We start from the raw sequence: 17160 nt of genomic DNA, 5'->3' as shown, positions 1-17160 counted from the left end.
TAAATAAAATCAAGTAACATATTTATATAAAAATAATTAACACTTTATCTAGACTTGAAAACAAAAAAAAAAAATTTTTTTTTAATGTAACATATTGAACTGTTTTTTTATTGCATTTGTATTTTTTCATATATTGTATTTGTTAATTGAATACTAAATTTATTAATAATTTCAAATAATTTGTATAGCCATTATAAATTTAATTAAAATAACTTTATACAAATGAGTGTATTATGGTTTTTTTTTTCTGTTGATAAATATTATAAAAAGTTTTAAGCTTTAACAATTATCATCATCTTTAAAAACTATTTAAACAATTTTTCAAAACTCGATTGTGAATAATTGACCAAAAATATTTTATCTTTATAATAATTATTGCCAATAAATTTGAGATAATTTTACAGAAATTATTACTTGATTTTTTAATTATGATGAACAAAAATAAGAGAGATCATTCCCATTATAAATACAAATATATACAAACAAGATATATATATATTTATATACACAACTATTTGGCACAATCATCACCTTAATTTTATTTTTCTATTTGTAAATTTCTAACAACATTTTAACTATTTAACTTTTTTTTGTTCCTTTGTTTTATTACCAAATTGATTATATATTTTAGTAATAATTTCTGTAAATATCATTGTACCAACAAATACTAAAACTGTACCGATCCAGTGATAAATACTAAATGAATTTTGAAAATATATTATAGAAAATATTAACGATATAAATTTACGTAATGTTACGACCAGAGTGACTGTTAATGATGAACACTCAGTAGTTAATACAAACACTGAACTTATGCACATGTATCTGTTTATTAAAATTAAGAAATTTATAGTTATTTAAAGCCTGAAATAATTTATTATTTTTTTTTCTTTTAAAAAAAAGGATACTGTGTCAAAACATTTCCCAGCAAGTATACCATTGTTTTTGGAAATTCAAATCCAAGAAGACTCATTGGTTCAGAGTTTATAGCCAATACAGTGTGATCATAAATATTTGGTGCCAATAGTAAAAAAAATGGTAAAGGCAATAAATGCTATAAAAAATTATTCAATCAATTTTATATTAATGCATATTTAGGTAATTTAAAAAATATTTTTTTACTTACAGTGTAGTATAAAGCTTCTTTAGGATGTTTACCAAAACGTTGATAAAGTACTTCTTGATAAAGTCCCATTCTTGCCGAAATAAATAGAGCAATTGTCAACAATGTTATACCAAAAATCCACCAAAATAAATTTTCAATTTGACTTGGTGGTGTTGAATTAATATCAATTTTTTGTGTTGATTTAATTTCTTGACTACTTATTATTGTGCAAATGATTATACCAAATGTTATCATCAATACTGAAATATATTTACTCAAAGGATAATTTTTACGTAATATAATTATTCCCATTATCATATTTGCTATCAACGATCCCTAAACGAAAAAAATAAAAATAAATAAATATGATAAAATATGTAAAAATAAAAAGTTGTATAATTTTTTTTATCAAGTATATATTACTAACCGCTCTGAATATCATGTGAAGTGGCATTGGTATATTAAAATCAAATGCATAATTATTACAAACACTAACTAGAAAAAACATTGATACCAAAATCATGTAATCTTTAAATCCAATTCTTGGCTTAACAGTACCAAATTTTGAGGTAAAAATAAATCCTTCTAATGATATTAAAAGAAATTGTGAAAATGTGATAAGATTACCACTTCCTGGATCCTCTCTAAATAATAAATAACCATATTTTATTGTTATTAATGATAAATAATTATATGTAAAACTTGATCAACTTACTTTACTAATAGCTCTAAAAATATGACATTGGAACAACATCCTAGAAACACCAGTCCTATAGGAATTGCCACGTTCATCCTGCTAAGTTTTCTTGATTACTATGATGAAAATTATCCAGAAAAAAATAAATTTCGAGTATAATACAAGGCCAGATTAAGTGATGACTTGGATTTTTTTATATCTCAACAAATTTACACTTAAATAAAGTTTTTTTTTTTGCTTGTCATTAGTCGGATTTATCAACGTAGATGTTTCCAATTTATTTCCAGCGTTAATAGGCTTCAAAGTCTGTTCGACAACGAACTTGACATAAAGATAAGATTATATCATCAACTGTCAATGTGTTGATGCTATATATACACATGAAACCTGTGCGAACTGCGATTTTTAAAAATTATTAAACGGTGAATATTATCATGTCAATTACATAAAAATATTATCAAAGCAATACAAATGTAAACAACAACAATGGCAGCTCATTTTGCGACAGCTGTTTGACATGTGTATATTGTGCTTAAGATTTTATATAAAATTTTTTATTATTTTTCGCGCATGACATTGCGCAATGCTCAATAAATTATAATTTTACTCTGATTTACTCTAGGGATGTTTTATTCATGCCCAACTTTAGTAATTAATAATTAACAAATTAATATCACGGAAATTATGAAATAAAATTTATTAAAAATAGTATTAAATAATTTATTAGCGTGTCAATGTTATGTAATAATTAAAAGATTAAATAATTATGTTGATGACATTGTAATTTATACAGTTGTAAAATACCCTATAAATTTTATGACGTATTTCTGTGTGCCTCCAACACACCTTCCACGTCGGTATTCAACGATTTCACACGAATGTCATCCTTTTGACTTCCACGTAGTAGCAATAAGGTTGGAAAGTTGGAATGAAAATAGTCGAGTCGATTGGATCTTAAAATATTTTTAAGCAACATTTATCAGTTGTGTTCGTCTTGACGTACATTATAATTGTGTTTAAATTAAATTATTTCTCAATTAAAAAAAAGAACAAAATTATTTATATTTTCATAAATTTAGATATTTATTATTACCTCAAATATTAAAAAAAAATAATCATGAAGTATCTAAGTTTTATACTACTTGCATTACCGGTATTCTTTGCTGTCACAAATTTTGGTAAAGTATATTATTAAAAAATAATTTAAATTAAGAATAATTTTCATCAATCAATAGAATAATGTTTTAAAAAATATTTGGAGTTTTTAAATATGATGCAATTTTTTTTATTTTTTTCTCTCACAATAGTTTGTTATTAACAATGTTGATTAATAAAATTAATTTTATTTTTTATCAAAAAAGTAGGTTGTAATGTGGCATATGCTCAGGAGGATGCAATTGATGAAGATATTGTTGATGATGAAGAAGATGCAAATGTACTTACAGACACAGATTCAATGCAAGATAGTCTAAGTACAGCTTCTGTTGATGCTGATACGACAATATTGTTCACAAAACCAACAACAAGTCATTTATCATCATTAGAATTTCCTGGTGGACAATTGGTTGAATTTCTTGTTGGTTTTACAAACAAGGGTAAAACTGATTTCATATTGGAAAATTTAGAAACATCATTACGTTATCCAATGGATTTTAAATTTTACATTCAAAATTTTACAAATCTTGTTGTTAACAAAGTTGTCAAACCAAATCATGAAACAACACTTCAATACTCATTTATACCATCTGAAACTTTTGCTGGACGTCCATTTGGTCTTAACATCAATTTAAACTACAGAAATGCTGTAAGAATTTTAATAATTTATAATAATTATTGTATTTTTTCATTTTATTAAATAATTTTATTTGTTATTATAGAATGGAGATTCATTCAATGAAGCAGTTTACAATGAAACTGTACAAATTGTTGAACTTGATGAAGGATTAGATGGTGAAACAGTTTTTCTTTATGTATTCCTTGCTGCATGTGTAATTTTAACACTTGTCGGTGGTCAACAATTACTCTCATCATTTGGCAAAAAATCTCGTTCATCAACAACAAGAAAACAAGTTGTTGAAATTGGAACATCAAATCCAAACAATGTTGATTTTGACTGGTTACCAAAAGACATGGTCAACAAACTCAGTAAGTCTATTGTTTTTTTTTTTTTTTTTAACTGTAAAACAGCTATAATCATTTTTAATAACTAATTAATTTTTTTCTTCTTTAGACAAATCACCAAAAGAACCCAAACAAAGTCCAAGACAAAGAAAAACAAAGTGATCTGTTAGATCATTATTGAAGTTAACTTCAAGTGATTAATTAAATTTTACGTTGAAACTAAAACATCAAAAACTGTTTCACAAAAAAAAAAAAAAAAGAAGAAAAAAAATTAATCAAGACTGTTGTTGATGTAAATTTGTCTGTACTCTTTTTTTTTTTTTTGTTTTTTTTTTCTATAGATTTGAATGTAAATTAAATGTAAACTTGAATATTTTTTAAAAGATTGTTTTTGAAATAATTTATTGGCTTTTTTGTTGTTTTAAAAAGTCCAACCCATTAGACAAAATGTATTTTTGAACAAACGTCACTAAAAGTGACTTAAAAAAGCCAGGTTTTTTTTTTTTTTATAGATTTAAGATAATCAATAGATTACAAAAGATATATATTTTAAATGTAATCATATATATTTTTGTTTACTCTTATTCATATATAAAATAAATAATAATGTTTGTTAATAACAAATTAACATGTGTCATAGTCATTTTTACCGCGTCCTTTGCGCGTAATTTATCAGTTATTTTTATTTAAGACAAATTTACACCACTACTATAATATCGGTAAAATAGTTTTGATATTTATCTAAAAAATAAAAAAAAAAAAGACAACAACAACAGTATAAACATACCTTAACAATGCATGTATAAACTTGGAGCACTCTTGTTATAATAACAAAAACAAAAAATTATATCACATTTCCGCTTGTATTATTGTGTCTAGTCTGAAAACACAAATTCATCATCATAATTAAATTATAAACATACAAAAGAATATATTAAATTATAATTATTTATTAATAATAAACTGTGTGAATAAATACTTTGATATAAAATGAATAATTTTATATTATCTATAACGTATAATGGTGCAAATACGCAACTGCAATATGGCCGAACAAAGTGAAGATTTTCTTATACTTGGTGATCAGCATTAACACTTTATATCATGTATGTTAACAAATAATTAATGATTATTATATTTAACTATCCAGTGATTAATATAATCCATTTACTGGTAATAATTTAGTTGAATTTTTTTTATTATTTACAGAATAATGACAAGACAAAAATACTAAATGTAAAAAAAAACAAAAAAAAACACGAAGGGTTATGTCAAGTTAGTATTATTTTTCTTGTCAAAGCTTGAAGTTTGAAATGTTTTTTTTCTACATATATTGTTTTGCAAATTTCTTGTTTAAATATTTGTCTATCTACATGACCTAGCTGTCGCATAATTTTAATACAAATTATCTATTCAAGAAAAAAAAAAGAAAAAAAAAAACAAATCAAGTGTCATTTATGAAAAGCAATGCTCCATGTAGTAAATAAAATTTTAAACGTGTGGTCAAAGACAAGATGTTATAGACATTTTCCTGGTAAAAAAAAATAAGAAAAAAAAAATGAATGATTATTAATATATTGATATAATTATTAAATAATGGATACTACTGTTGATGCAAATAGAAATGATGGTAGTGGAGATATGAGTCCTAGTTGCTCAAATTATTCTGGTATGGTACATAGTAAAAAAGTTATAAAACATGCATTACGTCAACAAGTAAAAAGACGAAGAAAAAATACAACAATTGCATCTGGTAATTCAAGATCATTACCGCGAATTATTGTTAAACCATTACCACCAATAGTAGTACAAACACCACCAACTGTACCATCTCCACTACCAGTTAATGATTTATTATCTTCTATGTCTAATATACAACAAAATATGACAGGTAATTTTATTTACATTATTTATATATCTATCTATTTTTTATAAATAAATATATATATTATGTAAAATATTTTTTTGTTTTTTTCCCAAGTTGAAGAACCAGCAGCAACAATGAGAGAAGTATTAGCAAGCCTTCCTGGTTTTAGTTTAAAATCAAGTCGTCGACGTTCAACAAAAAGACTATCAGCAGCTGCACAACTTGAAGCTGGACTTGTTGATCTTGAATCACCAGCAAGTATATTATCAAGTACAAGTTTACGTGCATTATTAAATAGGCATACATTTCAAGGACTTCCACCACTTTATCAAAAAAAATTAGCTCAATTATTACCTGGTGTTGATAGACAAGATGCAGCAACATCTGGTTTAAATAATGAATTTTTTGCTCGTGCATGTTTAGAATGGCGTAAAAGACTTGCTGAAGGTGAATTTACACCTGAAAATCAACAAAGATTAAAAATGGAAGCTGAAAAAGATAAAAACAAACTTGATCCATGGAAATTAAAACATTTTGAGCCAATATGGGGTGATAAAAAAGAACCAAAACAAAAACAACAACAACAACAACAACGACAACAGCAACAACGTTATAATAATAATATACATTGTATTAATCAAGAACCAAGAATAAGTGGTGGTGCTGTAACAAGATCAAGTTTTCGTTTAGGATTGGAAACAAATAATCAAGATACACAAGCAATAAATGATATATATTGTCGTAATGTATTAGAAATGCCAAATAATAAGACTGAGACAATTAATTGTCCAATTAAAAATTCGGCAATTAATGAAACGTGTACGACAAAACCTATTAATGCAGATAATAAAATAATTAATCAATGTATAAATACAACAACATTAGAAATCAATGAAACAATTGATAATAGATTAAATAATAAAATTAATCATATAACAATTGATGTTATAACAAATAGTAATAATAATATTAATACAGATACAAAAAATGAAAATAAATTTATAAATAATGATACTGAATTATCTGACAATAAAAAAAATAATATTGATGATATTCAAATGGATATAAAACATGATTCTGATTTAATTGAAATTAATAAAAATTCAAAACGGGACCATGATACAATGACAAATAATAATATTATTATTAACAAAGTACAATTTGATGAAAAAAATTCATTAAATATAGAACCAACAACACCATTAAATGAAACAATTATAATATCAACAATTGAAGATACAATAAATTCTGATACTGATGAAGTGAATAATGAAAAAATAAATAATGATAATGAACAAAATGATAATGAAACAATTAAATGTTATTCACAAGATAATAATTTAATTGTTAATTTATCACAAGTATCTGATATTGAAATATCTCGTGATACTACTGATGATAATTGTGAACAACAATTTGATACATTAGATAATAATGAAAAAATATATGAATCATCAAAATGTAAAAGTGATAGTGTATTTGAAAATATTCAATCTCATGAAAATGTTATAGCTACAGATATTGTTATTGAAGATAATGTTATTAATGTACCAATTAATAATACAACAACAGATACTGAGCCAATACCAGAAGCCATGGAAATTGATTCTGAAACTCTTCAAAGAATTCATGAGCTTGAAGTACGTGGTGAAATGAGAGAAGCTTATGAAGAAATTTCAAGTTGTACTGAAGAAGTTATATATCCGCTACTTGAAGGTATGGAGATGGGATCAACTGGCTCGGATGATAATGAAACACAAATTATAAACGATCAAACAAAAGATATTCAAGATATTCAAGAAACAAATATTAATGAAGATGAAGAATTACGTGATGCTAATAATTATGTTTGTTCAGAAATGTTGGAATGTAGCTGGCCAGTTGATTCAACAATCAATAATAATAATAACAACAATAATAATACAACAACAGCTATTAATAATATTACGACACAAGATGATCTTCAAGTGACATGGCCACTAGTTGCAGCATTAGATGGTTCAGTTGCTGCAAATATTACAGTGACAACTCAAGAGGATTGTAATGATTCATCAACAATTCAAGATTTAGCAGCTTCTACGAGTCAAACACAAATTCCAGGAAAATTTCAACAACAGCAACAACAACAGCAGCAGCAGCAGCAATCGTCGCTACCACCGCCACCACTACCACCACCGCCAGTACAGCAACAAAAACCACAACCATTTGTTGGTGAGATGACGACAATTGAGACTGTAAATTGTGAATCATTACCATTTCAAGAGACAATGTCAGTTAGTACACCTCCAACAAGTTCTGTACTTACAAATATTCAATCACCAAGTCCACCAATGATTTCATTTCCTCCACTTCAATCGATACGTTTTATTCCAAGATTTCATCAAAATATAAATAATACAAATACTTTAACAACAAAACAAACAGCACAACAAAAGCCAAATCAAGAATTAGTACAATTAACAAATCAAAGTACCAGTAAAGTTATTAATAATACAAGAAATAATTTTACTGGACAACATGTACAAGGTGTTATTCAAGGACATTTACAAAATGCAATATTTCATCATCAAACATCTCTACCAGTAACTCAAAATCGTCAAATTATAACACAAATGCAACATCCACAATATACAAATCCAAATGTTCATGTTAGATCAGCACGTTCAAGTGGACAATCAAGTAATCGTAGTTCAAGAAATTCAAATAAAGAACAAAATACTGGAAGATCTAAAAGTACAACAAAAGAACCACCTGGAGCAGTTAATCTTGAGCGTAGTTATCAAATTTGTCAAGCTGTTATTCAAAGTTCACCAAATAGAGATCAATTAAAAGCACATTTAAAACCACCACCAAGTTTATTAGCACGTGGTGATGCTGTTTTTACATCAAACAAATCTGGTGGACGTACATTAACAACTGTTAAACCACAAAAACAACAATCAACAATGCAACAAATTGGCTGTAAACAACAAAACAAAACTCAAGCTGTTATGTTAAGACCAGTGATATCAACAACACGACAAAATCCAATAATTGAGGTTTAAATAATTATTATATAATATTTCTAACTTACAATTTGTTTTTTTTTTTTTTTATATATATCAAATATTGACAATATATTAATTTTTTTCCAGACAACAGAAAATGGATCAGCAATGACAACAACAATGGCACATTTAGGAACTAATAATACTGGAAATTTTGGTCAATATATATTAGTTCAAAGAACAGGAGTTAGTGATGGAGCACCAAGAGCATCATCAGCACCACCATTACCACCTCAAATTGCTGGTTTAGGTGTTGGTGTACATTTAGTACGTGGTAGACCAGCATCAGCTGGTGAAGGTTCACATCAAGCTGTTACACTTAAAGCAAGAAATACAAATGATGGTCGTGGTGGTGGTGGAGCTGAACCAGGTGCACCTGGTGTTATTATGGGTGGTGATCCACCACCACCTTGTGATTGCAGTATGCGTAGTGCAATGGTTATTTGTCGACAATGTGGAGCTTTTTGTCATGATGATTGCATTGGCCCTCAAAGATTATGTGCTACTTGTCTAATACGTTAATAAATATAGCTCATAATTAGATATGATACAATAAGCGATAATAGACAAAAACAAAAATTAATAAAATCAAAAAAAAACATTTCGTACTATCATACATTAAAGAGTTTATATCATCATCGTAATAACAGAAGTCTTCAAGTGCCATTTTTCTTTTCGTTTTATTTTTTTTTTTTATAATACTAGGGCAAACTGTTGTTGGCATTTTATTTATTGAGATATTTTTAGTCTTAAAAAAGACTTGGTATTAAAATCTCTTTCTATTATTATTTTACAAATATTTCACTATAATTAAAAAAAGTCTTTCTCATTTTATTTTAATGTCCATTACGCTCTTCTAATATTTTCTTTTTTTTTTAGTCCAGAAATACTATGTAAAATAAAATGCCATCAACAGTCTGACTTACGCCCTTCTATTATTATGAATTATAATTATTGGCTATTTGACTCTTCTGTTATTATGACAATGGTATGATAAAATTTCATATATTCATTGAATTATTTAGACATTTTAATTATTTATTATGAAACAATAAGAAGTGTATTTTTAAAGAAAAATTTTCTAACCACGAAGCCAATCTTATCGGATATATTATTCAATAATAAACAATATTGAAATTTAAAAGAAAAAAAAAAAAAAAAACGTAGTAATAAATAGATGTTACGCTATTTCTATAAGTTGTATAAAGAAATTTTTTTTAAGTTCAATTAGAACTGTGTATGTCTGTACTTTATTAATTATTCTTATTATTAATGTAGATTTGATGAAAGCTAGAAATTTATATCCATCATTTACAACGATATTTTTTTAATAATTTCATCTATTAATTTCATGTATTTAAAATAGTAGACACATATATTTGAGAAAACCTGGTAAATATTATCAATCATTATTTCTATATATAAAAAAATGCATTTTAATAATCACAATATATATTGTGATATCGTTCCATACTAAAAACAATAAACAAATAAATAAAAAACATTAATAATTGCTTAAAACCTTTTTTTAAAAAAATAATTAAATACATTTTATCTTGCTGTTTTTGTAGTTTTCAAAAGATAAAAAAAAATGTTAAGTTTTGAGGAAATAGTACAAGGATATACTTACTCAATTTAAATTGAAAACAAATAATATAAAATATGCAGCTATCTTAAAGATAAAAAATATTATTGAAGTTTTTGATATAATTCATCTCACTCCTTTTTCATTCTCTTCTCCAATGATTTATTATCTTTTGAATTACTAAAAAATATAAAAGAAAAAAATTATATCTTTTCATAAATAATAATTAATTTGTTTCGATTTTTTTTTAAATTTTATATTTATAATTATTTTAAAATATGTCATTATTACTTTTATAATAAAAGTTGAAAAATTTAATTCAATAAATTCCGTACTAAACACATATATAAAAAATAAAAATTATGTATTTTTTTTTTTAAATTACTTTTCATAGTTTTATCACTATATATAATTATTATTTTTATAAATTAAACTGTGTTGATAGATTTAAAAATAATTATTATAATATTCTTGACTTACATGTTTTTTTTTTTTTTTTGAAGACGAAACACTTGGACATTTAAAATCATCTGCAAATTCTGCCATACTAGATAAAGTACCTCTAACACGAAATTCGTATAAAGTAGATGTTCTTCAGCAATTTTTAATTAATTCAAGCTATCCAAAACAATTTAAACCAGCAAGTTTTTCATCAGTATCTAATGACTCGTTGTAAACTCGACAAGCAGCTTCGATTCCATCATCATCTCCAATCACTGGCAAATACTTCCATTCAACTAGAAAATAATTAGCCTAAACAGCTACCAATTGAAACAATAATTTCTAAAATAATAAAAAATAATAAACATATTATACAAATTATCTTCAAATAAATTTTTTTATTATTTATTTTGAGTTAACTTTTTTTTTTTTTCTTTTCTACGATCATCAATGTTAGAACTGTGTCTCAAGTGATATAGAAATGAATAACATTTATACGAGACATAATTGAAGATTCATTTTTTTTTTTTTTTTTCATTTCAAATTTTAATTTACAATAAATTTATGGAGAAAAATTAAACATACCTTAAAATTATGCAGACAAATACATGATAACTTATTAATTAATGGAATTTTCTTTTTTTTTTTATGACACATACTAAAGGTCATTCATTACATCATCATTAATATCTTAAATTTTCATAAACTAGAATAGTATTTATTTGAGATCTATGTAGATGCTTCATTTATATACCTATATAATTATTTTTTTTTCTTTTTTTTGTCATTTTTTTTTTCAGTCAACAATAAGTATTTCATAACAATAGGATCCAGCCCATTTTTTCAACCATTCATTTAATTTTATAATAATAATATAATCATCTTCAACAGTTAACATTTAATCTATGAATCTATGAAAATTATTAGTTATATAATTTTGTGATAGCAGTTTGAGTAAATGCTCATGTTTAAAATATACATGTGTAAAATTAAATAGTGCTACTATTCGAGTAATGTTTTTTTTTTTTTTTTAAACTAGATATCACTCGAAAAGTCAAGGAAGTGTCTCTTTTTCTATCTCATTTAGTATTTTTGAATTTACAAGTTTTATTTAATATTTTTTATTTAGATTTTCAAATAAAAAATATATAAATAATAATGATTAATTGATTTTATTGTGCTTGTACTCTACTGCGTTTATTTAACAGCGGTTATTTGTCATTTACGACAATATTATTTCTTGATAACTTTTCAAACCAATATATTCTTTTTTTTTGTCAATTTTACAGTAAATATTATGTACAATAATTTTATTAATTTATGATTAGGCCATTTCTACTCTTGATTGAGTTAATATGATAGTAAAATAGATTTTCAACGAAGACTGCTAATATATATTCATTACTCGCTTTAATAGATTTTTTAAATGAAAAATAAAAATGTTAAAATTGGGCCCTCTATTGAAAAAAACTCTATACAGTTCAGAAAAAAAATAAAATAAATTTTTCAACTAATAATTTGTTATTTTTAATTGAACATTTAAACATATGCTGGTGATAAATTTAATGTAAGTCTTGAAATAACATTATTTCGTATTATTTGACGTGTACTACGTGATGATTTAATAATTTGTTTAACCATAATACGACAATCATAACAAACAACCATTGATACACCACGTATATGTTCAGATGAAACACGTTGTTCATTACAACCAGAACTAAGATTACCAATAACACTTGATGTCATACGATTTGGACTTTTATTAATTTTAGAATATATTTTATTTTTATCAAAATATGTATCATCTTTTTGTTCATGATAAATTGGAGTTGTACCAGTTGTAAGACTACCAGATGGTGTACAATGATTTGGTGATGATGAAGGAGTTGAATTATTTAAACCATGTTCACGTCTTCTGTATGCTGGTGATGCTGGTGCTGAACCAACACTACCACCACCAACACCATTTCTTGACCATGTATTTTTAACATTTGTATCATTTTCTGATGGTGATAATAATGCTGGTGATAATAATACAACAGGTACATGAGCAAATTGTTCAGTTGGAATTCGCATTTTTGAATAACATTTAACACAAACAGTTCTTTCACATAATCTACAACGTTGACCCCATGGTCCCCAAAATCCAAAACGTGTTTTTAAACATAAAAAACATACACGACGTTTTTCAACATCTTCTTTTACTCTACCTTCAACTGGTAATGATTCTAATTCAGCTTTTGTTAAAACACTACGTATATGTACAATTTCTTCAAGTGTCAATGATAATCTTTCATCTAAAAACATATCACCAAGTGATGGTCTTTGATTTGTTGTTTCTTTTTTATCATTTAAATTATCATTTGATGTTGTTGTTGCTGTTGTTGTTGTTGTTTGACAATTAATTTGATTATCTTTTGTTATTATTTTATTTTTTATATTTGAAGAAGAAAAATTAATTTTCATACTATGCTCTGAGCCAATAACTGTACGTTGACGATTTTGTAATCTTGTTCTTGGTATCGGTGGTGTCTCTTTAAATGGTATAAATGATGCTATATTACCTGAATTTGAATGTTTACGAATTGCTGCACGTCTTGATGGACATTGAGTTGCTAAATCATATGATTCAAGTTGTGCATCACAAAATCTATGATATTCATTTCTTGTTAAACGTAAACCACCAGTTTTTTTCCATGGATTTGCTGAACTTTTATCATCATCATCATAATCATCATCAACACAAATATTATGCTCATTTTCATCATGTAAACAATGTAATTTAGTTGATTTTTTTGTACTCATTTGAGGCTCATCTTCATCTTCAAATCTTGTAACTGTATATTCATCATCAAGATCATCGTCATCTATATCATCATCACCACCAAATTTTAATCGAAAATCTACAGGAATTATTTTTTTTTTTTGATTATTTATCTCAGCCTCTGAATCTTCATGATAACTAGTATCTAAAATTAAACAAAAAAACAATTTTTTTTTGTAAATAATACACACAAGAATTGATAAATTAATAAAAATTGTAGATAAACACAACACATGTCATGTTTACACATTAATATTTAATATTTATGACTCTTTTTTTTTTTTTTTTTTCATTTCTATATTTATCAAATTAAATCAATAATTTTATTTTACACGTTATAAATTTATTAATAGACATAAATGCAAGATAAAAAAAAAATAATAATCAACTATTTATAAATTTAAAATTGTCAAGTAATTGTTAATAAAAATTATTAAGCTAGTTATTAATTTTGTAACTTACTATTATAGATTTTAAAATCTTTGTTCGTTGTCAATGATGATTTAGTACGTGGTCGTGGTTGAGGAATAGGATGAGACTCTTGACCTTCTTGCTGATGCCATTGAGCTGCAACATCTTGAGCTGGTTCTTGTATATGTTCAACTTGGGCTGGTGGTACTTCACCAAGAACAATTCTTCTTGCTTCACCACCTACTGCTAGTAGCATTTTATAACTTGTTTATTTACTTTTTATTTCATATATATTTTTTTTATATATTATTTATATTTTTTTACGTCATAATGTCAATAGAATCACTTTGTTCATTTTGTTTTAACGATCGAAATTTCATCATTTTTTTTTTTTATTCTAGAGAAGCAAATTTACACTTTGATATTTCAATACATTTAACTAATTCAATTGATATTAATTAAAAATAATAAAACACTATTTTTAAAATGTTTTTTTTTTTTTCTTTTTGATTATCAAATTTTTGTGATAATTTAATATTCATTTCAATTAATTAAATATATTGGAAGCTGCTGCATGTACCCAAAGTAAGCCCAAGTTGAATTACTACTATTTTTTTTTATGATAAAATTATTGATCGTTGCTGCAAAAGGTTCTCAAATATATTCTCATAGGATTGGCAAGTTGAGTCATGAAATTTGTAGGCGCATTTGAAATAATAGCACATGCGCGTAAAGAAAATGACATTTACTTTCATTAAACTATTTGTAAAAAAAAAAAAATAATAATCAATTGTTTTTTTTTAAAATAGTTATAATGATGAAATAATTATGAATTATTATTATCTATACTATGATAACTCATGGCGATTTTTTTTTGTGTAGGAATTAAAGTGAAAGTTGCAAAAAAATGACGAGATTTTTAAATCACAATTGTTCTAATTGTATAATACAATGTGATTGTTTTATTTTTAACAGAAAGTTTTTTTAATATTCTATTGAGCCAAAAAATAAAATAATTTATAAAATAATAATTCACCTTTTTGTTTTCCATCCGAATTTGACTTATGTTTTCTTATGCTTTCCATTAATAATTCTCTAATTGTCAGCTGTGATTGTTTTGGAGCTAATTTTCTCTCAGATGCCTATAAATATATAAATTATTTATAGCTGTTGCTTTCGAAAAATTAGTCAAAATAATTATACATATTTAGCCAGTGTTTATATTTATCTAATCTCTAAATTTTATCAAGTTTAAAAATAATTTTTTAATTATTAAAATTACCTACAACATTATTCTACATAATTATTATTATTTATTAATTTAATATCTATTATTAAATTAAATATTTAAAATTTTAACTACCTTTTTTAAAGGTGGTCGACTCCTAATAAATTCTAAAATTCTGTCATGTGCATCTTTGTGAACACCATGTGATTGCTTTGGAGTTTTTCTAAGATGATATTTTCTTTCTCTAATGTCATTCATAAGAATTTCATATGGTGTTAATTCAAATTTGTCATCTTTGTTTTTACTTAAACTACGTTTTAATAAATTTGCTTCAACTTTTTTCAATTTTATTCCATGATGTAATTCTCCAATAACTTGAACCCAAAATCTAGCCTGCAATAAAAATCCCAATATTCATTAATATATTAAAATAAAAAAATACATACAAATAATTTTCTTATTTTTTATAGATATTATTTTTATTTTTAGCAATTTAGTGATCAACGATAGACCTACTTGTATTGCCCGCCAAATCCTTAGATCAGTCTGATTAAATGAATAAAAAAAAAACAATATAAAAATCAAATAATTAAATAACAATATTTTAATTTAAAAAAAAATTACCCAATCATCAATATTGAGAATATCAAGATGTTCAGTTGATGAAACTCCAATTCTACTATTTGTTGTATCATTTTGTAGTTTTTTTAAATTTTTTTGAAAACGTTCAGCTGCAACTTTATTTAAAAATTCAGTTAGCTCAAGTGCTTCATTAACAAATGCTTGAATAACAGAACGATAATGTATATCAGCATATTCATCAGTTGCTTGAATTCTTTTATTACAAATCTAAATTAAAACAACGTAGACAAATAATTTGCCTATCATCAATCTTCATTATTGATATTATTATTATATTAATCAAAAATAAATGATAAAATTAAATAATAATTTACCTTAATTATATATTTAAGTGTGTAATTATCATGAACAATATTTTCATCTCCTTCAGTTTCTAAATCTATACCTTCATCATCAGTGTCTTGAAGTCGTTCTTCTGGTTCATGTTCATCATCACAATTTGTCATTGAATATATTAAATTTTTTAAACCAGGAGATAAACATCTTTCTTGATTTAAATCTAAACGAAAATCTAGTGCTTTGTATAACAATAATCCCAATGAAAAAACAACTTTTTTTTCAGATGAATAAGTAGTTGTTGAATCTACAAATAAAAAAACATTTTAATATACTTATTTATGTATTTAAATATTGTGTTGCTTACCTGTAAAAAGATCAAGAGATACATGTCCTTCTTTGTGTAATATTATTTGATTGAGATTTGTAAGTTCTTGAAGATTATTTGATGGAAGTTTTGATAAACATTTTGCTGTTTGATGACATACTGCCCATGTTTGATCTTGCCCAATTGGTCCATCTAATGTTTTTAATGTCTGTTCAAGATTTAATGTATCATTTTTTAATTTACAATTAATATGTTTTGTTTTTTGTGAATTTGTTAATTTTTTTTTCACTGAAATTTCATCACAATTTTCACTATTCATTATTAATTTTTATAATGATAAATGATAATAACAAAATTAGGAGTAAATTTTAGTTAATTAATTAATTTAAATTAAAATTGTACAAAACTTTTATAGTCTTGAATTCTTGATTAATAATTAATAGTGTTCTATACAATGTGAAACACCCCTTTTGTCTATGTATGTATTGATAAATATTGTATCAATAAATACATTTGCAACAAAATAAAATTAACACAAGTGAACACAAGTATGAAAGGGGTGACAGCTGATGGTGGATTTTCATT

General features: G+C 25.0%; 4 protein-coding genes across 9 annotated transcripts; 2 read left to right on the top strand and 2 right to left on the bottom strand.

The window, feature by feature from the left end:
* Nucleotides 1-43: 43 nt before the first annotated feature.
* Nucleotides 44-2322, bottom strand: LOC122854718 (UDP-xylose and UDP-N-acetylglucosamine transporter-like). Its single transcript, XM_044155655.1, has 5 exons — nt 1821-2322; nt 1533-1749; nt 1127-1441; nt 909-1054; nt 44-825 (listed from the first exon to the last, which is right to left on the bottom strand). Exons 1-5 carry the CDS (start codon nt 1895-1897, stop codon nt 576-578), a joined length of 1005 nt encoding a protein of 334 aa, XP_044011590.1. The 5' UTR covers nt 1898-2322; the 3' UTR covers nt 44-575.
* Nucleotides 2323-2663: 341 nt separating this feature from the next.
* LOC122854725 (translocon-associated protein subunit alpha) lies at nt 2664-4423 on the top strand. 2 transcript variants are annotated; one of them, XM_044155664.1, is made up of 4 exons: nt 2664-2980; nt 3164-3606; nt 3680-3947; nt 4033-4423. In XM_044155664.1, exons 1-4 carry the CDS (start codon nt 2920-2922, stop codon nt 4083-4085), a joined length of 825 nt encoding a protein of 274 aa, XP_044011599.1. In that variant the 5' UTR covers nt 2664-2919; the 3' UTR covers nt 4086-4423. The 2 variants fall into 2 exon arrangements, with proteins under 2 accessions (XP_044011599.1, XP_044011600.1); XM_044155665.1 differs by having other exon boundaries at nt 2667-2980; nt 3167-3606.
* A 296-nt stretch (nt 4424-4719) lies between these two features.
* Nucleotides 4720-10345, top strand: LOC122854666 (polycomb protein Asx-like). 2 transcript variants are annotated; one of them, XM_044155548.1, is made up of 4 exons: nt 4720-5029; nt 5133-5814; nt 5905-8828; nt 8925-10345. In XM_044155548.1, exons 2-4 carry the CDS (start codon nt 5520-5522, stop codon nt 9357-9359), a joined length of 3654 nt encoding a protein of 1217 aa, XP_044011483.1. In that variant the 5' UTR covers nt 4720-5029; nt 5133-5519; the 3' UTR covers nt 9360-10345. The 2 variants fall into 2 exon arrangements, with proteins under 2 accessions (XP_044011483.1, XP_044011484.1); XM_044155549.1 differs by having other exon boundaries at nt 5109-5814; nt 8925-10223.
* Nucleotides 10346-10939: 594 nt separating this feature from the next.
* On the bottom strand, nt 10940-17139 carry LOC122854671 (protein spire). Of its 4 annotated transcripts, none has more exons than XR_006373988.1 (9): nt 16615-17139; nt 16286-16554; nt 15954-16178; nt 15846-15875; nt 15465-15722; nt 15138-15243; nt 14153-14347; nt 11449-13835; nt 10940-11205 (listed from the first exon to the last, which is right to left on the bottom strand). XR_006373988.1 is itself a non-coding variant. In XM_044155567.1 (8 exons), the coding sequence occupies exons 1-8, from the start codon at nt 16892-16894 to the stop codon at nt 12403-12405; spliced, it is 2796 nt and encodes a 931-aa protein (XP_044011502.1). In that variant the 5' UTR covers nt 16895-17139; the 3' UTR covers nt 11415-12402. The 4 variants fall into 4 exon arrangements, 1 of the variants encoding a protein (XP_044011502.1); XR_006373989.1 differs by having other exon boundaries at nt 14153-14344; XR_006373990.1 differs by lacking the exon at nt 15846-15875.
* Between the last annotated feature and the right edge of the window lie 21 nt (nt 17140-17160).

This window comes from Aphidius gifuensis, linkage group LG4, assembly GCF_014905175.1.
Source record: "Aphidius gifuensis isolate YNYX2018 linkage group LG4, ASM1490517v1, whole genome shotgun sequence".
Classification (NCBI taxonomy): domain Eukaryota; kingdom Metazoa; phylum Arthropoda; class Insecta; order Hymenoptera; family Braconidae; genus Aphidius; species Aphidius gifuensis.
Note: the sequence above shows the minus strand (reverse complement) of the source record. Positions and strands in the feature narration are given on the sequence as shown.